Below are 24,695 nucleotides of genomic sequence, written 5' to 3'. Positions count from 1 at the left end.
CTGCCCCTCCCTCCGCGAAGGCAGACTGCGTGCTTACGTAGCACGCACGACTGGGGGTGGGGCTGGCGGACAGGCGGGCGGTGGAGGCGCGGGGCCTGGTCCTGCAGTCACCATGGCTAAGACCGTGGCCTATTTCTATGACCCCGACGTGGGCAACTTCCACTACGGTGAGGGAACAGGGTTGTGCGCGAGAGATTTTGGGATGAGGAGGTTTCGAGGCGGGGGCTGTAACTCCGGGGATGGGAACTGACGAAATCTCTTCCCACCCGCAGGGGCTGGGCACCCTATGAAGCCTCATCGCCTGGCATTGACCCATAGCCTCGTCCTGCACTACGGTCTCTATAAGAAGATGATCGTGAGTTCCTCTGCCTCTTCTAGGGTTTGAGGCGGGGTGGAGCTGTGTCCTTAGGGATAGGTGGGCTGCACCAAATTCACCCGGTAGGCCTCGCACCCCTAGTTTAGGGCCTGATTAGAAAGTACCGGGAGCCCCTCTCCGTGTCGAGTGTTGAGGGTGGCGTCCTCTGACTTAATGGGAGTTACTTTTTTCACTTTGACCAGCCTTTGGCTAGGAGTAGAGTGGGGTGTGACTGGTTTGAAGTCATGGTTTGTTCATCCCTAGCATTTTAGGGTTTGGGCAGTGCTGTGGCCTCAAGGCTGGACCACTGGCTTACCCTCAGTTCCACCCTTCTGTCCATCTCCAAGGAGTTAGAGCTCTGGAGGGAGCACTCAGCAGCCATAAATGTACGTGTGTGTGTGTGTGTGTGTAGGGGCAGATGATGTCCTAGGTGTCCCATTCCAATTTAGAACATCTGTACATGGTTCTGCTTAATCACTATCCAACCCTTCATCTCCCAGACATACTCATGCAGCCCCAAGCTTGGATTTTATAGCTGTGGTATACAATTATTACCATTAGGCCCAGTCCTTTTATATTGTTAGGGACTTAAACACTGCTTGTGCTGAGCCGTGATTGGTCATAGAAAAGACTGCAGTGACGGTAATGAGTCAATCTCTGAATTCCCTGAAATAATTTGTCATTTGTGTGCATATCTATGCATTTCCTAGGGAGAGAAAAGCTCCATTGTTCTCACCCAATTTCCAAAAGTGTATGTGAGCCCCCCCTCAAATGATACTAAATATCTGGTTCAATCCCTTGGGTTTTAATTAGAAGGTTTGCAGATACCCTATAGTATTTGACTCCAGAATGAAGATGAACTCAGGGGAGAGGGAGACAGAACAAGAGCCCAGGAATAGGAGACCCAGGGACAGGACAGTAGATCAGGACTCAAGGTTGAGAAGGTAGGAGGGGCTGGGCTGGATGTAGAAAGGAGGAAGCAAGCCCAGTGATCTTCAGGGGTCATGATCATATTAAGCCACCTGGCTAGTCAGAGCCTCTTTTTTTCAGGATCAGACTCTACTTTTGCTTCCAAGAGTAACAGGGATTGGGATGGTGGGAAGAGTGCTGTGTGGTCTTGGACAGTCCCCAGGGCTTGGTTCAGTGTGAATGGCCTCAGTTCCAGGAATGGGGCTGACCCTGCCCGGGGTCATCTTGTGTCTCCATCCTAAGGTCTTCAAGCCATACCAGGCTTCCCAGCATGACATGTGCCGCTTCCACTCCGAGGACTACATCGACTTCCTGCAGCGAGTCAGCCCCACCAATATGCAGGGCTTCACCAAGAGCCTTAATGCCTTCAACGTGGGCGATGACTGGTGAGGGGAGGACTGGGAATTTTGATGCCAGTCACTTTGAAGGAGGGGGATACTCGACTAAGGTCTTGGGGTTGCACTAGGAGGCTGTGAAAGGGGCCTGCTTACTCGTGCATCATCCTCTACTCATTTGTTTATTTGACAAATATTAATTGATACTTTGCTGTAGACCAGGCCCTGTGCTAAGTGCTGGAGATGGAATGATGAAAAACAAAACAAAACAAAAAAAGTGGGGAGAAGAAGGAGGAAGGGCAGTCCTTCATGAAGCTTACAGTGTAGTGGGAAGGCAGTCATAATCTACAAGTAAATTTAATGTCATAGTTGTGCTAAGTCCTATGAAGTAGAGCTACATTACAGACTATGAAATGTATGGTTCAGAAAATCTAGTTTGGGGGCAGGCTGGTCAGGGGAGGCTTCCTGGAGGAAGTGATGATGATTGAATTGAGATCTGAAGAAAGAATAACAGGTGATTAGGTGAAAGACAGGTGAATGAATGGTAAGGGAAAGAATGCAGTAGGCAGTGGGGACAACATGTGCTAAGGGTCAGTGACTCATTCGTGGAACAGAAGAAAGGCCAAGTGATGAATATAAAGGAGAGTGATCTGAATCAAGGCTAAAGAGATAGGTGGGGCCCTGCTTTTTAAGCAGCTCTGTTATGAATTGGAATTTTTACCCTCAAAGTAGAAGGAAATCGCCAATGTGTTTTAAAAATAAGGAGGGTGACTTGATCAAACTTATACTGAGCTTGTATCAGAGTCAGGGCTCATAGAAGACTCAGGGCTCGGTCTGAGAAAGCGGACAACAAAGTGAAGCAAAAATGATTCTTGCTTACATTCTGGTATATAGCTATGAAGAAATCATAATCATAGCAGCTACCGTTTATTCAATTTTACTTATTTTTAAGCTTATTAGGGAAAATTTCAAACATTTCTAAAAGGATTGTACAGTGAACCCCCACATATGTCACCCAGCTTCAACAGTTAGGAGCACATGGCCAGTCTTATTTTGTCTGTGCCTCCTCAGGTTAGATTATTTTTTAAGTAAATTCCAAATGTCACATCCTTTCTATCCATTAGTACTTTATTATGTATCTCCAAGAGATGTACCTAAAAATGTATATATACCATAATGTCATCATCACAATGAGAAATTAACAGTAATTCCTTAATATCAAATATGCAGTCAGCATTGACATTTCCCCAGCTGTCTCATTATATACATACATATGCAGTTGGTTGGTTGAATCATCATCTAAGCAAGATTTATTCACTGCATTTAATTGAGATGTCTTTTAAGATTTTTTAATCTGCGCTTCTCCCCTGTCCTTGAACTTATTTCTTGACGAAACCAGTTTGTTGATCCAGAAGAGTTTTCTGCAACAGCTACTATTTGTTAAGTGCTTTCTCTCCTAGGCCCTATGCTGAGGGTTGTTGGTCCAGCCACTTAATTCTCACAGCAACCCTGAGGTGTAATAGTCCTTTTCTCAGTGTCATCATGCATAAGTAAGCTGAGGTTTGGGGAGATTTAGGTAACTTATCCTACATCACCAGCTGGTCAGTGGAAGTGGCAGAATTCAGATCCAGAGCCCATGTTTTATAACTGCTACACTAATCTGCTTCCCTGAAAGATCTTTACCTATAGAAGCAGCCTGCATTGGAAGATAAGGGCTGACTCTTTGGGCTGGCGTTGAGCACCTTCCCAGCCTTATCCCCACACCCTGTTGCACAGGATGCCTTTCTGGAATGCCCCTTGTCTCTTTTCAGCCTCTCCAAGGCCTTCCCAGCCCTTACCTCCATGAAGCCTTTTTTGACCACACCATGCCACCGTGTCTTTGGTGTTCAGTCACATGCTGTCTTGGGAGGTTTCTTGTTTGTTTTGTTACTGTTGCTGCTGCTATTTCTGAGTTCACTTTATAGGGTCAGGAATGCAGAGTCAGCCCTTGGCCACAGCTGGGCCTGTAGATGCTCTTTGTGCACTTAGGGAGTACTACCACTTTGATTTGTGCTGCATCAGTTGGATTGTTAAATTTAAGCTGCATTTGTGCTTATATCAAGAATCAAAGGTTTTCCTTCCTTTTTTTCCTCTTCTAACTAATTTCTGATTGTTTTCAATGTAACCTAATATAAAAGCCAAGTTGTACTTCAAGGCTTTTAATGAAAAAGAGCAGTCCAGACCCATCCCTCTCCACCCATAAATCCCCCTCCCCAGTGGCAGCCACTTCATAGCTATTTCTTTTCATATTTGTTTTTGGATTTCAAAATACTACTACTAACTTACTGCTGCTACTACTAATCTGTAATACTTCGGCAATGCCTACTATGTGCCAGGTACTATTCTAAATCTGTTAGCTCATTTAATCTCAACAACCCTTAACAATCCCTAAGAAGTAAGTTCTATTATTGTCTTCTTTTTACAGATGAGGAACCTTAGGTACAGGAAATTAACTTGCCCGGCCTCATAATAATTAGTAGGTGTTAAAGAGCCAAGATTTGAACCTAAGTAGTCTGGCTCCAGAATCTGGGTTCTCAATCATACCACCATGCTGTACTGCCTCTTCTAACATGCTTGTCTGTTTCTTCATTTATCAATTTTTGGCAGTGTCTGTTAAGCTCCTCGTGTGGGGCATGAGTGTTTAGTGTTCTTACACTGTCGTCCTGGCTTCTCCTTCCCTCCCAGCTTTACAATATAATTACATCACAATTTTTGTTAAATCAGTGCTCAGTCTTTATATGATTTAATATATTTCCTTGTACAACTTTTTATTTTTCCTGAAGTGGAGTTTTTTCATTTGCTTTCATTTCTAGATACCAACCACAAATTCTCCCCAAACTTCGAGACCTAAAATTACAGATTTTTTTTAAGACTTCCTTTATTAAAAAAAAAAAGTCAGGTTTATTAAAGTATAATTCACATACAGAAAAATTTTCCCTTTTCATGTGTACAGTTCTGTTAGTTTTGACAGAATGTGTCAAGGTAGAGCATATTTTCATTATCCTACAAATGTTTCTTATGCCTTTTTATAGCCAATCTGTTCTTTCTACTTTAGCTCTAGGCAACTACTGATCTGATGTCTTTCCCTATATTTTGTGTTTATTAAGGGCTTACCAAGTGCCACACACTGTGCTAAAGGGTTTTTCTCATCATTATTACTATTTCACATGTGTAGGAAAACAATTTTTTAAAAATTTATAATTATAAAGAATATTATTGAATATTGTGTTAAAAGGTGTTACACATAGAAAAATATTAAAAACAAAAAAACCTCACAGTCCCTTTCAACTTACTGTGAATACCTAGAAGCTGTTTGCACCTCCCTCCAGTTAGGGTACAAACTCCCTTACACAGACATAAGTGCTTTTTTAAAATTTTTTAACAAATCAATTTTATTGATGCACATAAATAAGGCATACAATTCATCCAAAGTGTACAATCAGTGGTATTTGGTATAATCAAATTTTTGTGCATTCATCACTTCAGTCATTATTAGAGCATTTTCATTATTTTAATAGTAATAATAACAAACAAAAATAGACAAACAAGAAAATTCTTCGCCTCTCAATCTCTGTTTCCTCTGCTGTACATAGCTGCTATTTCTGGCTATCATAAATGCTTCTTTATGTCCCTTCCAGTGCCTTGCACAGGGCTTTGGTGCATGGTTTAGCCCAAAATATTTGTTGAATAAAGTTGCAAATAGGTGTTGTCGGAGGGGTAGAGAGGGTTACTGAAGAATGGAGATGGGAAGGGGTGGGATGGGGAGAGGGCTCTAAGAAGGGGCTGGACAGAGGCAAGAGAGTTCCAACTGGCTCCTCTCCCCTGCAGCCCAGTGTTTCCCGGGCTCTTTGAGTTCTGCTCCCGTTACACAGGCGCATCTCTGCAAGGAGCAACCCAGCTGAACAACAAGGTGACCAGAGCCCCAAGTCCTGTTTCCCCTTTCTTGTGGGTCCCCAGACTCAGGACCTTAGTGCTGACCCCAGCTCCCAGCTTTAGGGGTGGGCAGGAAAAGGACTGTGAGTCTGGTGTTTGTCTTGCAGATCTGTGATATTGCCATAAATTGGGCTGGTGGTCTGCACCATGCCAAGAAGTTTGAGGTGAGTGAGGTGATAGTGGGTTGGCGGGGACAGTGGCCACCCTGGGGCAGGTGGTCAGGATGACAGTGGGAGGCAGCTGGGTGAAGAATTACAAGACCACTGTCTTGTTATAGGCCTCGGGCTTCTGCTATGTCAACGACATTGTAATCGGCATCCTGGAGCTGCTCAAGTAAGTAGCCCAGGAGGACATGGGGTCTCATGAGACTCTTGGCTAAGGAGGTTCCTCAGACTCTGCCTGGGCCTGACCTTCCTCACATGACTTCTCCCAAGTTCTTGATCCTTTCCTCAGGCTGCCGCTTCCTCTACTCTGCAGCATATTCCCTGTTCCTGCTTACATCTCAGCCTTCTTTGCACGTTTCTCTCCTGTCCTTTACCTCTAGCCTCCAGACCAGTCCCAGGACTGCCCTTAGGGAACCGCTGATGTTAGGTTTCAGGTGACTTGGGCGGAAGCAGACTCTTCATAATTTCAGACCCCACGTTTGGGAGGAGTGGGTTGGGGTTTATCTCTCTGGGGTTCACCTCTGCCTCAGACCCCAGCTTTGCCCCCACCCCAGGTACCACCCTCGGGTGCTCTACATTGATATCGACATCCACCATGGTGATGGGGTTCAGGAAGCCTTCTACCTCACTGACCGGGTCATGACGGTGTCCTTCCACAAATACGGAAACTACTTCTTCCCTGGCACAGGTATGGGAACAGGGACTGCCCTCCCCCTCACTCCCCGCGGCACTTTACCTTACCGCCTCCTTGTCAGCCTTCAGGTCTCAGCTCAGATGTCACTTCCTTAGAGAACCTGCCCCCGAAGCCCTGGTTGAAATAAAAATCACCACCTAAAAACCACCTCCTTTTCCTTTACTCTGTCATAGCACCCTGTTTGTTTCCTTCAGAGTACTCACCAATCTTTGTACTTACTGTGTGTGTTTTTCTTGTTTTGCTTTGTTCCCTCCTCCTCATCCCCACCTCCCAGGAATATAAGCTTGGGAGGATTTCATTAGTTTCATTAGCTCTGCTCACTGCTGTGTCCCCAGTGCCTAGAATACAGCTTGGCTCATAGTTGGTCCTCAAAAAATATTTGCTGAGTGAATGCAGGCTGCAAGAGACTGCGTGGCTCTGAGTTATGTAGACAGATGGAGAAGTCCTCTGTGAGAGTTGGAGTTGAAACAGCCTGGTTGTGGGTGGGTGCCCACCCTCATGCATGGCCCCCACTCTCACCACCACCTCTTCCCTATAGGTGACATGTATGAAGTCGGGGCAGAAAGTGGCCGCTACTACTGTCTCAACGTGCCCTTGCGGGATGGCATTGATGACCAGAGTAAGCGCTGTGGTTTCTCTTTGCTCACTGTGCCTCTTCTTTTTCTCCTTGAATTAATCTTATCTGCTTGATATGTTCTACTGCTGGGTCAGGTGTCCATAAGGATGAATGGCCTTCAGAGGGACCATGACCCCCAGAAATTGTATGCAATGTATCGTGTATATGTGCATTTTTTCTGGGAAAAGGGTCACTGACTTTCATCACTCACTCAAAGGGGTCTGGGACCCTCACCAGATGGTTTGGTTCTTTGGGTTGCCCCTTTCCTGGGCTACATGCTCTCTCAACCCCCTTTTTCCTTTTGTTCCCTGTCTCCCCATCCCCTTGGGGTGCCAGGTGCCCATCTTTGGCCCTCTCCCAGGTTACAAGCACCTCTTCCAGCCGGTTATCAACCAAGTGGTGGACTTCTACCAGCCCACATGCATTGTGCTCCAGGTAATGCTGCCATTGTTTTCTCAGGAGGGCTTAGCTGGGTTCAGGGAAAGAGCAGGGAAGAGGAGATGCCCTAGATTGGTGGGCGGAGGGAAGGAACGACATCATAGTCTTCTGACCAGTTTTGCACTGCAGCTGCCTGGGGTTGTGCTTTTTGCAGTGTGGAGCTGACTCTCTAGGCTGTGATCGACTGGGCTGCTTCAACCTCAGCATCCGAGGACATGGGTAAGACTCACCCTCCTTCCATTCCCCCAGGTATCATGTGACCTGAGGACCCCAACACATGGAGTGGAGATGGTTGAGGGAATCAAAAGTAGCTATGAATTGTACTTGAACCAAAAATGTCACCTTGAGCAGGGTTCTCCAACTGGTCATGCATTCACAGTAGGTTTTTATTTAGCACCTATTATGTTCAATTATATTTCACGCACTGGAACATAGGAGATGGGGCTGAAGTGGGGAATAAGGCAGTCAAGGTCTTTACTCAACATGCATTTTACAGCTTAGTGTAGGAAACAGACATGAAATAAGTAAGCTAACAAAATAATTAGATTGTTAAAAATCCTATGAAGGAAAAAAAAGGAGAGCTAAGACACAGGATAACAGTAGGGAACCTACTCTAGAGAGGATTTCCAAGACCTGGAACTAAGAAGGAGCAAGCCATAAGAGGCCATCCCAGGCAGAGAGACTAGCCTAGCATCTGAGGCAGGGAAGAGCTGGTGTAGTAGAGGAGGTGGAGCAAAACCAGTGAGCAAGAACACAGGGAGCACCTGGAGGATGGTTGATGCGAGGTCTGAGAAATTGGCAGTGGTGAGGTTGTGCAAGGCCTTTAGACCTCGGTAAGAAGCTTGAATTATATTCCAAATATGATAGGACACCATTGAAGCTTTTCAGGAGGGAAGTGACATGATCCACTTTGTGTTTTAAAGTGACCATACTGGCTGCTGCATGGAGAAAGGTTTGGGTTGGGGGAACAGGAGTGAGAGTGGGCAGACCAGTTAGGAAGCTGCTGGCATTGCCTGGGCAGGAGATGTGGTATCTGGGCTAAAGTGGAGGGGGTAGAAATGGTAGAGAAGTAGATGCTTTGGGTTATATTTTGGGGCCTAGAACTGATAGAACTTGCTGGTGCATTGATGAGAATAGTTGATTAACAGGTGGGGTGCCAGGGAAAGTGTTGAGCAGGACAGAGGTGGGGGGGGGTGCACTTTATTTATTTTTAAATTTTTATTGACTATACCATATATACAATAAGACAAAACTTAAATTCAGTGATTTTCACCACCCAGATCAAGATATAGTACATTTCTGACTCCCCAGAAGGCTCCCTTGTGCCCTGTTCCAGGCATTACTTAGGGGTGTATACTTTGGGTTTCTGTAACTTCCTCTACCCATTCCCTTGGTTTCTTTTAACAGGGAGTGCGTTGAATATGTCAAGAGCTTCAATATCCCTCTCCTGGTGCTAGGTGGTGGTGGTTATACTGTCCGGAATGTTGCCCGCTGCTGGTGAGCACCCTTCACCGTTGTGGGTGGGGGTTGGGGGCTCCCTGACAGGCCCCAGTTGGGCCTTTCCGCCCACCCGCTCAGCCTGGCCACTCTGCTGGTTGGTTTCAGGACTTACGAGACGTCACTGCTGGTGGAAGAAGCCATTAGCGAGGAGCTTCCCTATAGTGGTAAGGGTCGCCCCAGGATTCTCCCACCCCAGGAAGCCCTTTCTCACAAGACCCCAGAGGGGCATAGTTTGAAGGCAGATGTGAAATTTGACACTCTCAGAATACTGCAGACTAAACCCGAGGTTCAGAGCAGGAAACCTTTGGGCAGCTGTTCTGTAATGGGACTGGATGGGAAGGAAAGAGATTGGGAAGTCTTGAGACCTGCCTGAACCTTTCCTCTCAGTCTGAGCCATTTTACCCTTTCCCCATTACACCCCCTCCTCCCCAAAGAATACTTCGAGTACTTTGCCCCGGACTTCACGCTCCATCCAGACGTCAGCACCCGCATCGAGAATCAGAACTCGCGCCAGGTCAGCAGCTCAGAGGAGCTGGGTTCAAGGTTTGGGGAGCCCAGGAGGAGTCCAGGATGTGGGAAGTAAGAGAAACCAGAGAAGAGAAGGAAGTTCTAGGTCAATACTATCACTTCTCACTAGGAGACCGCCCAGGTTAAAGTAGAGACATTTGGGGTTGGGGGGAGGGACAGTTATCAGCTGGGGAACCTTAACTAGAAATATTCCCTGGGATTAAAATTAGGACATTAGGGGTGAAAGGCAGTTAAAGGGTTGATGTTCTTGGGGTCACTGGAAGCCGCTCACTCTTTTTCTCGTCTCCCACCAGTATCTGGACCAGATCCGCCAGACAATCTTTGAGAACTTGAAGATGCTGAACCATGCGCCAAGTGTCCAGATTCATGATGTTCCCTCAGACCTCCTGACCTATGACAGGACTGATGAGGCTGATGCAGAGGAGAGAGGTCCCGAGGAGAACTACAGCAGGTTGTGGTCAGGAACTCGAGAGCAGGGGTTCCACAGGGGTTGGAGTGGGTTGAGAGGAAAAAGGACATTGGAAGGCATGCTTAACTGTCTCTAGTTTACCTGTTTTAGTATGCCTACTTCTCAGCCTGCTACAATTCCTCTCTCTTTTTTTTCCCTTTCTGTTTTTAATGACAAAAGTAATGCATATTCATTGTGGAAATTTCAAACAGCACCAATACATTGTCCGGTTTCACACAGTCCCAAACCCATTCCAAAGAAGTAACTACTGTTCATGCTTTACTTTTTATCTTTTCAAACAGACATTTTTGTCTAGAAAACAAAAATACTGTTTCATATACATATATAAAGACACACACTCTCAGAATTTGTGGTTTATACTTGCTTTTAAAAAAAGAAGTAAGATGAATCTATGCATTTTGCTCTACAACATATACCTGGCTTTTTTCTTTCTTTCCTCTTTTTTTTTTAAACAAACTGCATCTTTTCATGTCAATTATATAGAGATATGCTCCATTATTTTATTGACTATATAATATTCCACTGTGTAAACGTAGTTTAATTGAACCAGTTACCATGGATGGATAGATTATTTTCTCTTTTTTCACTATTACTTAGGGAAGGCAGCAATCCCCTTTGCACATATTTTAGTATGCTTGTTTGAGTATGGGTTAGTGGGTTAAAGTTCTAGAATTGTTGCTGCTAGGTCAAAGGCTGTGTTCACTAAAATTGTTTTTATGTTTGCTGCCAAATTGCCTTCCAAAAAGTCTGTAGCAGTTTATGTTCTTGCCAGCATTTTACTCAGTCCTTCCAGGTCACACTGCCTACATGCCCTTTGATCTCTTTGTTCTAGTCACTTTTTCAGGTGTGATAATGGTACTGTGGTTATGCTTTTTAAAGTGTACATGCTGTATACTTTAGCATGTACATGTATATAGTATATTCTGAGTATATACTAAATATAGGTGCTATGAATTGGGATAAGAAGACAAGTATAGGATTAAAAAAAAATGAACACCCAATCTTTTCTGAAAAATGAAGGAAAAAGACAGGAGAACCTAGAAGTACAGAAACAGGTACACCTAATGGAGAACAGATTTCCTTACATGACTGACAGATAACCATAACAGTGGTAGAGATTTGAGCTGTTTTCTCCTGCAGAATCTAATGGACTTTTCAGTTTCTTTGAGAACGTGCTTCTCTATCTTAGAGTTCAGGCCTCCAGAGCTCTCCTCTGGGCCTGGGATCTACTACTCTGACCCTTGGGACTACTCTGGCACCCCACCCCTCATTCCCACTTCTGAAGGAAGTATCTGAACATCTGGCCTCAGGGCTTCCTTTTTGATCTATCATCTCCTTTTCAGCTTCTTGGAGGTCCTGGGGCTTAACTTCTGGCAGTTGATTTTCACTGTCTGGTTTGGTTTGGTAAAGTCTATTTTTAAGGTGGTTCTGCCTTTTGACAAAATTTGGCTTTTTCATCTATAGTTCCAGGCTGGCAACTGAACCTAGTGCCTATGTTTTGTCATCCGCTTTCAACAGCCCCCAGAAACCTTGGACTTCTTCCTAAGCCCTACCTCACTGCTGGACTACTCGCTCACCTCCTTTTCTTTGCATATCACTTTCTTTGCATATCACTTGTAAGTAGTATGAGCTACCATTTTTGAGGGTTTGCTAAGCACCAGACTCAATATTAAGTGCATTATATACAACATACATGTTTTTGGGTCATCAACTTACCATCATCAGGCAGGCCTAAGAGGTGGCTGTTATTCTTAAATTGCCAGAGGAGGAACCAAAGGCTCAGAGGTTAGGTAACTTTCCTAAGGTCACACAGCTAGTTAAACATCAGGGCTGAGATTCAGGCTGGAGTCTTTGGCTCCACACCTTTTTACTTTTTTTAAAAAGATGTATTTATTTATTTATTTCTCTCCCCTCCCCCCTCCAACCCAGTTGTCTGTTCTCTGTGTCCATTTGCTGTGTCTTCTTTGTCCGCTTCTGTTGTTGTTAGCGGCACGGGAATCTGTGTTTCTTTTTGTTGCGTCATCTTGTTGTGTCAGCTCTCCATGTGTGCAGGCGGGTGTCCTTACGGAGTGCACTCCTTGCGCATGGGGCTCCCCAAAAACACCCATGCGTGGCAGGGCACTCCTTGCGCGCATCAGCACTGCGCATGGGCCAGCTCCACACGGGTCAAGGAGGCTGGGTGTTTGAACCGCAGACCTCCCATGTGGTAGACAGACGCCCTCACCACTGGGCCAAGTCCTCTGCCAGGCTCCACACCTTTAACCCTTGTGCACTTAGAGGTAATTGACATGTTATTCACCAGGTGGATAGGACCTTTCCTGGCTTAATTTCCCAACTTCTGTTTGATGACTTGTTCAAGTGTCTCTCTCCCAGAGAATAGTTTTCCAAAGGAAGGAAACCAGCACTGAACACCTATTGGGTCCTATGTTTTCACATCCCTTCTCTCATTATAGGTTTATAATATCATGTCACTCCACTGCTTAAAAACTTTCTTTTCCATTGCAGATAGAAGAAAATCCAGATTTCTGACCATGGCTTATAAAGGCCCTGTTGGCTCTTACCTACATCCCTGGTCTCATCTCTAACTACTCTCTTCCATGCATACTACTCCCAGCCATACTGGCCTCCTTGCTCTTATTGGAATACATCAGTTTCCTTCCACCTCACTACCTCTGTACTTGATTTTCCTGCAACTGGGAATGATCTTCCTGAGACCTTCTATTGACCAGCTCCTTCTCAGACTTTGTGTGTTATGTTCTTAGAAAAACTTTTCCTAATCATCCTGTCTGAAATTTACCTTTTCCTTCCATCTCTCTCAGTCATGTCTCTTGATTTCATTTTATCCATAGCACTTTCCACCATCTGTACATGTTTTTGTATATACTTTGTTAGTTATTGTCAGTCCCATTAGTAAGTTTCTGAAGGTAGACAGAAACCTTGTCTGGCTTATTCTCTTCTGTATTGCTAAAGCCTCATACATTCCCTCAGTAAATGTTCACTGAATACATTACTGGATGAATGAATAACAATTACTCCCTACCAGGAGGAGGAAAGGAGTGGTGCCCTGAGAGGGGGTCTGAGAAGCAGCTCTAGAGAGGGTGCCTGTGTGGGAAACTGAGAGTGGGGCCCTGATCTCTCTCCCTTTGCTTTGCAGGCCAGAGGCACCCAATGAGTTCTATGATGGAGACCATGACAATGACAAGGAAAGCGACGTGGAGATTTAAGAGTGGCTGGGGATGATATGTCCCAAGGAATTCCTTTTCACCTCTTGGTTGGGTGGGAGGGAGGTGTAGTTTCCCCAGTCCTGGACTGATCACCCCCAGGGCTTGTTACCAACTCTGGGGAAGGGTTTGGAGACCACATCCGGTTCTAGAACCAATTTCCCCTGTTCCTCTGCCTCCTAAGACCTGACAGTAGTACCTATTAGGGAGGGGAAGGGAGCAAGAAGATATCCAGGATGTCCCTGGAATATCTTGGGCACTGAGCCCTAGAGGCCAATCCCCAGCCCTCTGGCCCCTGTACTCCTTCGTGCTTCCGTGCAACCCAGAGACATCGGACTGAAGGGTAGGCAGGACTGAGGTTGCTTCTTTGCCTGGGTTTTTCTGCTACAGGCCTTGCTTCCAGGGCAGGTAAATCAGGCAAGGTTTAGGGGACTCTGTCTCCCCAACACCTTAATCCCAGGTGATGGGACATACGGTTTTGAGTCGTGGGAGGAAGTGAAAAATGTCATGTTCTAACTTTTTTGGCTTTATGTCCATTTTACCACTGTTTTTATTCAATAAATCAAGTTGGTATTTTTTGTACTTTTTGCCTTTCTGGGAACATTCTTAATTCTTGCTAGCTGCCTAAGTATGAAGGGAAGGGGAAATGGCGTAATCATGCATATAGTAAGAATCACAGTTAACATTCATTCAGCATGTATTCTATAGTAGGCCCTGTTATATTCTATATAGATTAATCGAGCATTCTGGTTAGAGATAGACATAGCTGGTTAGATTACTAGTTTAAGAGAAGGGATAGAAGATGGCTCCAGGGTTTTGAACCTCGGTGTTTGGAATAGCAATGCTAGTTGCTGAAGATAAATTACAATAAAACATGTCAAGTGGTTAGCATAGTGCCTGACATAAGTAGTTACTAATCTCATTATCATTTCGCTATGTAAAGAACAAAGCTAGATACCATAGTAGCCATTCCCAGGAGTGGTACAATCCAGTGAGGGAAGGAGTTACAAATTCACTTGGAATGTGGTAAATGTTATAGTGCATATAGACAGTGGCACAAGAAAGAGGAGTAAAAGAGGAGCCACTCCTTCCAACCTTTAATCCTGTCTGTTTCTCAACACTTGAGCTTAGAAAGTAAGTAGTATTTGAACTGTTTTGAACAAGTTGAATTTGAAGTGTGGGCTGGATAGCTTGATTGAATTTTCCATTAGGCAATTAGAAGGCTTGGAGCACAAGAGAAATGAACATCAGGATAGCAACCAGTCAGTTGGACAGAGTCTCTGCTGCATACCAGGCCCTGGACTGGGGGTACCAGAGTAAGACCCTGATTCTTCCCTCCAGGAACGTACACTTGGAATCTTTTGCCACCTGTGGTCAAGATAGTTCGTACTGTGAGGGCCTACTGTCTCTATACTAGGGACAGATGTAGCTGGGAGAGAGGAGGAAATTGCTGAGTGAAAAAGTCACAGTAGAAGAGCAAAGAACGTGTTCTTTTTATCCATGTCTGGTGAATGTCAATGGGCAGTCCTGGTTAAACTAACCTGGGTTTAAATTGTTTTTTAACAACTAGTTTTCCATTCATTCACTCACTTTTTAAAAATTAAAAAAAAATTTTTTATTTCTACCCCTTCATTGTTTGCACTTGCTGTGTCTGTTTGTTGTGGGCCCGTCTTCCTTTTAGGAGGTAATGAGAACCAAACCCAGGAGCTCGCACATATCGCTTGAGCCATTTCTGCTCCCTGCTTTGTTGTATCTCTCATTATGTTTTCCTCCTTGTGTCTCTTTTTGCATCATCTTGTTACATCAGCTTGCTGTCTTGCTTATCTTCTTTAGGAGGCACCAGAAACCGATCTTAGGACCTCTGCAGAAGCTCAATCACTTGAGCCACATCCGCTTCCCTAATTTTTTTTTTTTGTATCAATTTTGTGGCCTTCGGCAAGTCACTTCAACTCCCAAAGCCCAAATTTCCTATCTCTAAAATGGGTAGACTAGTAGAATCGTTCACATGGGTTTGTGAGGATTCAGTAACATGATCCATGCAGTGTTTTGCACAATGTCTAGCATAGAACAAGCGCTTAGTAAATGGAACTATTTTTACAGTTTAGGCCAATGTTCAGAGAAATAGTATCCAAATTAGAACCACAACTAGAAAGTAGCCAATCTGAGATTCAAAACTAGGAAATCTTAATTCCAGAGCTAGTCTGGTTCATGGTCTAGCATGGACCAAGTTGTCATAGCTTTTAATAAATGGTGTTTTTACTTAGGAAAAAATGAAAATAATTTTTTCAGTGTGCTCCAAGTGTATTGCACATATAAAAAGTGTATTATCCCGGAAAATCCAGCACTAAATTTTCTGCCAGTAAAACAGTCCCTCTGATTCGAAGTTTGGTTCAGATAAACCGGTGTGAGCAGGTCCAAGCTTGACAGCCACGTGGGCGCTGCCTGGGAACCGGGAGGCTTTCCTTGCGCCGCTCCAACCACCAGAGGGCGCTGTTCTGGTTGAGGCCGAGTAGCGCTGTACCGCCCACTCGTCATCCCCCACGTGGGTCCGAATGGTTAGGCCCGCCGGCAGGTAGTGCGCTTCCGCGGCTCCCCTCCACCCCCTTTCTTCCCCCATTGGTAGGGGCTGCGGGTCCGGGCGGAAGTGGGGCAGGCGGGCGGGAGTGAGGCGTCGCCGTTGTATATTCATGAGGCGCGCGCAGCCCGGCATGCTAATGAGGCGGGGCGCGGCGGCGGGCTGAGAGGCTGCTGGGCGGGCGGTGGCGGTGGTGGCGGCAGCGGGCGCGGTGCGACCCGGAGGGAGCGGCGTAGGCGTGGGGGTCGCCAGCCAGCGCGAACCGGGGCATGGAGCCTCCCGGTGGGGGCCCGGGGCCCGGGCGCGGGACCCGGGACAAGAAGAAGGGCCGGAGCCCGGACGAGCTGCCTGTGGCGGGCGGCGACGGCGGCAAATCCAAGAAATTTGTGAGTGTCCCTCCCACCCCTCTCCCTTTGCCCGGCCCACAACCGCCCTGGGGACCCCCGGGACACCAGCAGCCGACCCTCGGGGCACCCGCCCCTCCCTCGAGAGCCTCCCCCGCCCCTCTCTTCCTTGTCTGCCTCAGTCCTGGGCTCCGCAGCCCGACATACTCCTCCCGGACCTCGGGGAGCCCCGGAGTCGCGCCGGCTCTGGCCCCGGCAACCTCGCGGCTTCTCTCACTCTCCTGCCCGCAAGCTCAGTCCTCTGCCCCCACTGCCCCGCCAGCTCCCAGCCCCATCTCTTCCCTCCCAGCCCCACTTCCTTTCTTTCCCTGTTACCCGCACACGCCTTCTCCGTCTTGATCCCCCGTGCTTTCCTGAGTCCGTTTTCTCCAATTACCCTTCCCCTCTTATTTTGGTAATCTCTTACTTCCTTCTCCTAAAGGTCACTTCCTTCCCCATGATTGATCCTTTTCACCTGCTAACTTTGCTCCCGCCCAGTCCCCCTGCTGGGCCCTCAGCCCGGTGTCACCTGATAATCCTTCCCCTCAGGAATGTTACCTGGCTCGTGCCCTGTCTTCCCTCCTCCCTTGGACGTTCGTCCTTGCGATTACAGCAATCGGTTTCTGCCCCAGACCTCTGGTCATTCGGTCATCAGCGTTAATTATTTGCCTTCCAATTTTTCTGTAGCCAAAGAACCTGTTTCTTTGCCCTGTTGCTTACCACTTTTTGGAGTTAGAACTTCTCCCATGATTATGCCCTTCTTGACCTAGGATACTGATAAACCTCCTCCTTGGGGAGGAAATTAGCCCACAAGTCCTAGAAGTTTGTGAGTAATTGAATGACTTTTTATGCATGTCCCATGATAACCATTTCCTAAACTCCTCTTCTGCCACCTCCTGTGCCCAAGGATGCTGACATTATTCCCTTTTCCTACTTGCAGAAGAGTATAGCTTTCCTCAAGTGCCAATTACTTCCAGTGTGAGTCTGAAGAAATATTGATATTCACATAGCCCTATCATATTTCATTACCTTTTGCCCGCACTAAATCTTCTTTCTTCTCTCTCCAGGGTGCTATTTGTCTGCATTTTACTATAAAAAAAGATTTGAAGCCCTGCCCAAGACAGGGAAAGAGTTTTTGATCTTAATAATCATTTGCTAATTGTAACTGTGTTTTAGTCTTCTTTTCCAGGTGATTAACCCTCCCCTCCCCCCAACCCAGTATCTATCTGTACCGACCAAATGGTTTATAGCTCCTCTTTCTTTCTCTTTTCCCTTGTCCTCAGCATTGTGACCCAAATGAACAAGTTTAGGAAGAAAACTGATAAAGTGGTGGAAACAGGAAGAAAATTTTGCTTTGTGACCCAGAGGGCTGAGATTTGGAGAGTAATAAATAGAATTAAAATAGCGACTGATCTCCTTTCTACCTTTTTCTAGAAAGACCAGGTGCTCCTGGACTCTCCTGTCCAATGACTTACAGGCTCTAGTGACTGCCTGTTTTATCTGGTGAACACCTTGTGTCTAAGTATTAAGTTAATAGGAGTGCTGCACTCTGTCCTCCTAACCCCCTCCCCCCAAAAAAACAACCTTAAATGATTAAAGCAGCATTTCCCTATGTTTCTTTGGTATAAGAACTGACCCTGTAGTTGGAGAGTTTCCTTTCTAAGACTTAAGTTCTAGGGACCACATTATTTCTGTTTCTGTATCATTTTGTTTTGATTTTGTTTCCATGGGTATTGTTTGACCATCCTAACCTGCATTCCAACTATTTCTGCTGACCTCTGTGACTTGTAAATATTTTTTCAAGTTCTTAGTAGAATTTTATATGTGCTTTTGTTTTATCTAACGTGTGTGTTTCACAAATTTGTGAAATCTACACGTGTTGTGCTGTAAGGTGAGGAACCTGGGGGAAGCTCAACTTTTCTTTTCACCTGTTTTTGGAGTGTCACTGAGTCTTGTATGCTGAGTGGATTTGGCTAGAGTAGTTAGTATTTGCTTTAGAAAGGGTGGAGCTTAATCAAGTTCTCTTTTTCTTTCCGAGGTGTTGGTTTTAACCCTTAAATTGTTGGGATTTTTAAAAATATGTAGCACAGGCAGTAAGGAATTGCTTTGTTAGCTAGGGGATTGGAAGGTTTCCAGGAAAGTAGTGCTGCTTAACTCCTTTATTGCCAAGTATAACCTGCCTCAAGGCATTAGAATATTATCTTTGAACTTTGTGGAAATGAAAGACTAGGAGGAACATTGCAATCTACTTCACTTTGTGTCTGTGTATATTATATGTGGGTGGGTGGTGTGGGCAAGATTGCTGGTGTGCTTTTGTTACCCATGACTTGGTTTTCTTAAACTGCAGGCTAAAATGGAACTCAAAGCTGTTTCGCCTACTGCACCTTTCCTAGAGTATACGTCCTCTGGAACTCCATTAAGGGTGTACTTTATAAAACTGAACTGGTTTGAACAAAGTGTGCCTGGAGGTTGTTTGCGTTTGAGGGGTTACTGATCTTTATAGCTGCTACTTACCTTTCTAGGTTTATGCAGGTTCTAAGTACAGATCATAATCTTGTATGGAAATGGAGATGGGGGTCTAAGTTTAAAAAGCAGACATCATCTTTTAAAATATGTTAGATGCTGACATGAGTGACTAAAGCCAGGCTGCCTGGTCCCCCTTGGTTCTTCATGAGTCTGTCTTCTCTTAGGCATCATTCCAGTTGTTTTGGGAAGTCCTTAAGGATGAAGGAAAATAAGAGAACTATACACATACATAATTTGGAGTGTTTTCTGGGCTCTACAGCTTTGATAAATGTGGGTGTCAAATAGGTGGGTTTCTGAAAGTTCAGAACCAGGATGTTAGGAGGCTACAGAATATTCCTGCATTCTAATAGACTCCATTCCTTCTCACACAATCAAGAAATTGAAACATTCTGAGAGAAAAGCTTCCTGATTCAGCTAGGAGTATAACTTTGTAAAACCTGAATTTTAGTGTGGAATTAGAAAGAATATAAGATACATAATTTTAAAAATCCTGGATAATTTTGGATGCCTGTGCTGAGTTACTACCGTGTTACAGTTTCATGCCCTTCTGAAACCAAAGATAGTGAGATTATAAATGTTTATTTGTGGACCTTTGTCCAAAATGAGAGCAGTCAAAAGTGAAGGATACCAGGCAGAATTTTTTTTGTTTTAAAAATCATTTATTGAAGTATATCATTCATACATGAATATACATAAACAAGTATAGTCAAAGTTTTAAACTTTCAGAACAAGCATGTATAACATCATATAGGGCTTGCATACATCACCCCACCACAAAAACCTTGCATTGTTGTGAAACATCTGTAACAAATTATGAAAGAGCATTGTCAAAATATTACTACTAACAAGTCTGAATATTATATTTGGTATATTTCCCCCCCAATACGTCTTTATTTATTTTTGTACATTAAACCATGTAATTTATCTAAAGTGTACAATCAGTGACATTTGATATAATCACTGAGTTATGCATTAATCACTTGAGTCAATGAGTGCATTTTCATTACTCAAAAAAAAAAAAACAGACCACTATCATACCCATGTTTTGTTTTTTTTAAAAAAGATTTATTTATTTATTTAATTCCCCCCCCACTCCCTGGGTTGTCTGTTCTCTGTGTCTGTTTGCTGCGTCTTGTTTCTTTGTCGGCTTCTGTTGTCATCAGCGGCTTGGGACGTGTGTGCAGCGCCATTCCTAGGCAGGCTGCACTTTCCTTCGCGCTGGGCGGCTCTCCTTACGGGGCACACTCTTTGCGTGTGGGGCTCCCCTACGCGGGGGACACCCCTGCGTGGCACGGCACTCCTTGCGCGCATCAGCACTGCACGTGGGCCAGCTGCACACGGGTCAAGGAGGCCCAGGGTTTGAACCGCGAACCTCCCATGTGGTAGACAGACGCCCTAACCACTGGGCCAAGTCCGTTTCCCGTCATACCCATATGTTAATGCTATTAAATTATAAATCTTATGATGTGCTTTCACCATTTTTGTTCATTTCCAAAGATTAAAAACAACTTTTTACCAATTATACACAGATTAAACCTTAGCTTTCCATTCTCTAACCACATTGTACTCCCTGGTGACCCATATTCTAGTTATTAACTCCATGAGTTTACACAGTATATTTAGTTCATAATAGTGCAGTCATACCATATTTGTCCTTTTGTGTCTGGCTTGCTTTACTCAACAAAATGTCCTTGGTTCATCCATGTTGTCATATACTTCATGACTTTATTTCTTCTTACAGCTGCATAATATTCTATCATGTATATACAACACAGTTTCTGTGTTTTGGCAATTGTGAATAGTGTTGCTATGAACTTTGGTGTGCAGATGTCTGTTCATGTCACTGGTCTCAGGTCTTCTGGGTATATACCTAGTAGCAGTATTGTCGTGTCACATGGTAGATCTATATCTAACTTCCTTAGGAACTGCCAGACTTCCGCAGTGTCTATACCATTCTACATTTCCACCAGCAGTGAATAAGTGTTCCTATCTCTCCACATCCTCTCCAACACGTTTAGTTTTCTGTTTTTATAAAATACTGGACATTCTAGTAGGTATGAAACAGTATCTCATTGTAGCTTTAATTTGCTTTTCCCTAATAGCCAGTGATGCTGAGTAGTTTTTCATGTGTTTTTTCACCATTTGTATTTCTTTAGAAAAATGTCTATTCAGGTCTTTTGCCAATTTTTAATCGGGTCATTTGTCTTTTTATTGTTGAGTTTTAGGATCTCTTTATATATCATGGACATTAGACCTTTGTTGGATGTGTGATTTCCAAATGTTTTCTCCTGTTGAGTAGGCTGCCTTTTTACCCTCTTCACAAAGTCCTTTGGGATGCAAAAGTGGTTAATTCTGAGAAGGTCCCATTTATCTACTTTTGTTGTTTGTGCTTTGGGTGTAAGATTTAAGAGATCCCCACATACTGTGAGGTCCTGTAGATGTTTCCCTGTGTTATCTTTTGGAGTTTTATGGTCCTGACTTTTATATTTAGGTCTTTGATCCTTTTTTTTTTTTTTTTTTTTGAGGTACCAGTGGCCAGGAATTGAACCTGGGACCTCATATGTGGGAAGCCGGCACTCAACCACTGAACCACATTGATTTCCCTTAGTTGGTTTTGTTTGTTTTTTGTTTTGGGAGGCAAACCCAGAACCTCCCATGTAGGAGGTGGGAGCTCTACCACTTGAGCCACATCTACTCCTCTTAATCCATTTTGAGTTGATTCTTGTATAGGGAGTGAGATAGGGGTTCTTTTCCATTCTTTTGGTTATGGATATCCAGTTTTCCCAACATCATTTGTTAAAGAGACTGTTCTATCCCAGAAAAGTAGACTTGGTCCATAGACCTATATCTTTCATTCCCAAGAGCTCTGTTACTTTTCTATTCAGGTTTTTTTTCTTCTTTGTCCTTGCTCAGTGTCTTGATTTTTTCAATCTTTTTAGCCATATTGGCTTTCAACTCATTGATTTTTATTTTGGAGATTTGTGTGCATCTCGTTAATTAGTTGTCTCAATCCTGTGTCTCATCTGGGGCTTTGATATATTCCTTTTCTTGGGCCATTTCTTCCATTTTCTTAGTATGCCTTGCAAGTTTTTGCTGATGTCTGGGCATCTGAATAGGATGGTAAGATTACTCAGATGCTCAATTTTTCTCCTTTTTGTAGGGATTTAGTGGCAGGAGGCTGTGTATTACTGTTGTTTTTTGGTTCTTGCTTCAACCTGTTTTGGGTCTTAAGGATTATCGCTGTTAATTGCTAAAATCTGGGCCCTGTTGTGAGGGAGTACTGATGCTTAATGTATGTATAAGTTTTAATTAACTTGACTGTAAAAGAGTGGAAATGGATAAAGTTGATGGTAACACATTATAGTGAGTAGCAACTGGTTTATAAATGGGATTGTGGCTGAAAAGGGTAGTCTAGGGATATAAATGTCAACTGGAATAAAGCTAGAGAATAATCCAGGGACTGAATGACACAGTGAACCCAGAGGTGGATGAGAATTATAGTTGATAGTACAAATGCAAGAACATCCTTCTGTGAACTAGAATAGGTGATGGGAATGTGGAGAAGCATGGGGAAAATACAATTAATGTAACTTATGGGCTATAATTAACAGCAGTACTATAATATTTTTGCATCAATGCCAAAGATGTACAGTATTAATAATAGGGAGTATGGAAAAAATATGCCAGATGTACGCTATGGACCATAGTTAGTTGTGATGTCTGATGATGTTACCTTATAATCTGTAAGAAATGTTTCACAACAGTGTGGTGTGTTGGTGAAGGGGTGTTGTATGGGAATTCTACACGTGCATGATAGTTTTGTAAGTTTACAACTTCTGTAATAAAATACATATATATGTGTATGTTTATATATATACGCATACATACATATACACACACACATAAAATCTGAGCCCTGGACCCAGTAATGGGTTGTAGACCCCCTTCCTTGGGCCTTGGGGAAGGAGGCTATAAAGGCTGGAAAAAGTCTCATTTACTTTTAATTTTCTCACATGCACTTCCTTGGTCCGCCAGCAGATGGTGCTTTTCAACAGCCCTCTCAGTCCAAATCCTCCTGGGAATGTGTTCCCTGCACTACCTATGGCAACCGTGGGACAGAGGAACCTGCCTGGAGGCTAAGAGCCTTGCAATTCAAATGTTCACGGAGGCTGATCTCTATCCTTTGCTGGCAGCTCTCCCCCACCCCCACCATGCCCAGGAAATAATTCCACTCCCCTCTGTGTCCTCAAAAACCAGTCCTGGTCAGTAGGGAGGGTGATTGAGAGAGTGGGACCTCTTTAGTCCTGTGCTGGTCCCCAGGCAAGCAATGGTGTTGTCCCTCCCAGGGCCTGGAAGAGCTCCTGGGACATTGCAGACCAAATTTGTAGGCCTAAAACTGAATCAGCCTTAGGCAACATCCCTCTCTCTCCCATTTCCTGGGGAGGTGGGTCCCTGCAGGCCCCCTCTGTCCATAGCCTTCAGCCCAAGGCCAGAGAATTCAAAATTGTCTGCTCACTGGGTGGGGGGAGGGTGCCTGTGCCTGAAGCTGCAGCTTCTATTCACAGTCTTTCTGTCAAGATTTTTTTTCCTGTGCCCCTTTCTCTTCTGGGTGCTGTCCAACCTTCCCCTGGTGTCATAAACCCCAGAACATTTTTTTTCCAGGCTGTTTCTGCCTGTTCTCTAGCAATTTTTCTGTGAGAGAAGAGAGTCCCATGTCTTTCTAATCTGCCATGTTTCTTAAAGTCCTCTCAGCTCTGTTCTCTACTTGCAATTTAAACAGCTAAAATTCCTGACAGGTGATACTGGTAGAACCGTTCTAAAAGGAAATGAAGTTATGCTAAGAAATAATAATTTAGACAACTTTCTAATAACCCATGAGTCAATTAGGTTGCATGCGCTGTTATGGCTCCTTGTAGATGCCTAGCAAAAGATGTTTTAATTAAGATTGTTCCAGTGGTTTCAAAGTCTAAATGACTAAATGCTAAAAGCAGTTAGGCATTTAACCATTGTACTTTGTACATCCAGACCCAGAACTTCTTTCCCATCAGTGGAACTCTAGAAGAGTCCAGTTTTAATAGACTACAGATGACCAGTGGACCCAAAGAGGTACCGCCAACATTTTCTGAGAAATTCCTAGCAGTGAATAGTCTGGGGTCAACCTCTCTTTTAAACTGCAGGTGCAATAACTGGATACATGTAAATTGTCAGTACAATGTGGCAAGTAAAAGTCGGTGCTTTTGAATAGCTAGACCTAGGTTTGAGTGGTAACTCTGCCACTTAACTAGTTCTGTGTCCTCATGCAAGTAGCTTCATCTCACTTAGTTTCAGTTTAATTATCTATAAAATGGGAATAACAGTAGTATCTAATTTTATAAGGTTGGTGTGAAGATTCATGAGATAATGGATCTAAGGCTCTTTAACACAGTGCTATTATGAGTATAGTAAGTGCATGCAACAAACAGCTGCTGTTATTACGGTTGTTATTGCTATTACTCTGTCTTTCTACATTGAAATGAATTAATCTTCCTATTTATAAAGCTGCTGAACATTCATTAATATTTATAGATAGAAAGATAGACATTATACAGTGTGTCGCACACCAAGTACAGGAAAAGAAAATGTTTCTAATCGTGCATAAGAAGATGAAGTTGCTTCCAGGATAAATGGAATCTTAAAGGTCCCTGATCGTAGCAGTATCAGAAATGTTCTGTCCTGACTACAGGTAAAATCTTACACACCAAAGTGAATGTGTGGAACGTAACTCATAAATCCACTGTGAAAAAGAATTGAAGAGCTCAAACTATAAAACTTCTAGAAGAAACCATAGGAGAAAGTCTCAGTGACCTTGACTTTAACAAAGATTTTTGAAATATGACACAAAAGCATGAAAATGAGAAGGCAAGTCACTAACTGGAAGAAAATATTTGCAGAACCAATCTCCAAAGAATAT

The 24,695-nt window shown here is 44.1% G+C and overlaps 2 protein-coding genes across 3 annotated transcripts in view; both read left to right on the top strand.

Annotated features, from left to right (window-relative positions):
• The first annotated feature begins 28 nt into the window (after window positions 1-28).
• Window positions 29-13,843, top strand: HDAC3 (histone deacetylase 3). The gene is made up of 15 exons (XM_004452583.2): window positions 29-167; window positions 273-355; window positions 1,568-1,710; window positions 5,527-5,608; window positions 5,739-5,795; window positions 5,909-5,964; window positions 6,350-6,483; window positions 7,028-7,108; window positions 7,467-7,540; window positions 7,698-7,762; window positions 8,951-9,040; window positions 9,149-9,207; window positions 9,478-9,557; window positions 9,865-10,022; window positions 13,195-13,843. Exons 1-15 carry the CDS (start codon window positions 113-115, stop codon window positions 13,262-13,264), a joined length of 1,287 nt encoding a protein of 428 aa, XP_004452640.1. The 5' UTR covers window positions 29-112; the 3' UTR covers window positions 13,265-13,843.
• A 2,169-nt stretch (window positions 13,844-16,012) lies between these two features.
• The window catches only part of LOC101412724 (protein diaphanous homolog 1), a 46,794-nt gene continuing 38,111 nt past the window's right edge, over window positions 16,013-24,695 (top strand). For both annotated transcript variants that reach the window (XM_058286072.2, XM_058286068.2), the window contains exon 1: window positions 16,013-16,222. In XM_058286072.2, coding sequence (XP_058142055.1) covers window positions 16,106-16,222 — 117 coding nt within the window. In that variant the 5' untranslated portion in view covers window positions 16,013-16,105. The remainder of the gene's footprint in view (window positions 16,223-24,695) is intronic.

This window comes from Dasypus novemcinctus, chromosome 2, assembly GCF_030445035.2.
Source record: "Dasypus novemcinctus isolate mDasNov1 chromosome 2, mDasNov1.1.hap2, whole genome shotgun sequence".
NCBI lineage: Eukaryota > Metazoa > Chordata > Mammalia > Cingulata > Dasypodidae > Dasypus > Dasypus novemcinctus.
This window is presented reverse-complemented; position numbering and strand designations above follow the sequence as displayed.

What these genes read in the sequence shown, in the direction of transcription:
- HDAC3 (XM_004452583.2), top strand. Translation starts at nt 113, where the DNA reads ATGGCTAAGACCGTGGCCTATTTCTATGACCCCGACGTGGGCAACTTC. An exon ending in CGAGGAGCTTCCCTATAGTG is followed by an intron (nt 9,208 to 9,477) that starts GTAAGGGTCGCC and finishes TCCTCCCCAAAG; the next exon opens with AATACTTCGAGTACTTTGCC. An exon ending in AGAATCAGAACTCGCGCCAG is followed by an intron (nt 9,558 to 9,864) that starts GTCAGCAGCTCA and finishes GTCTCCCACCAG; the next exon opens with TATCTGGACCAGATCCGCCA.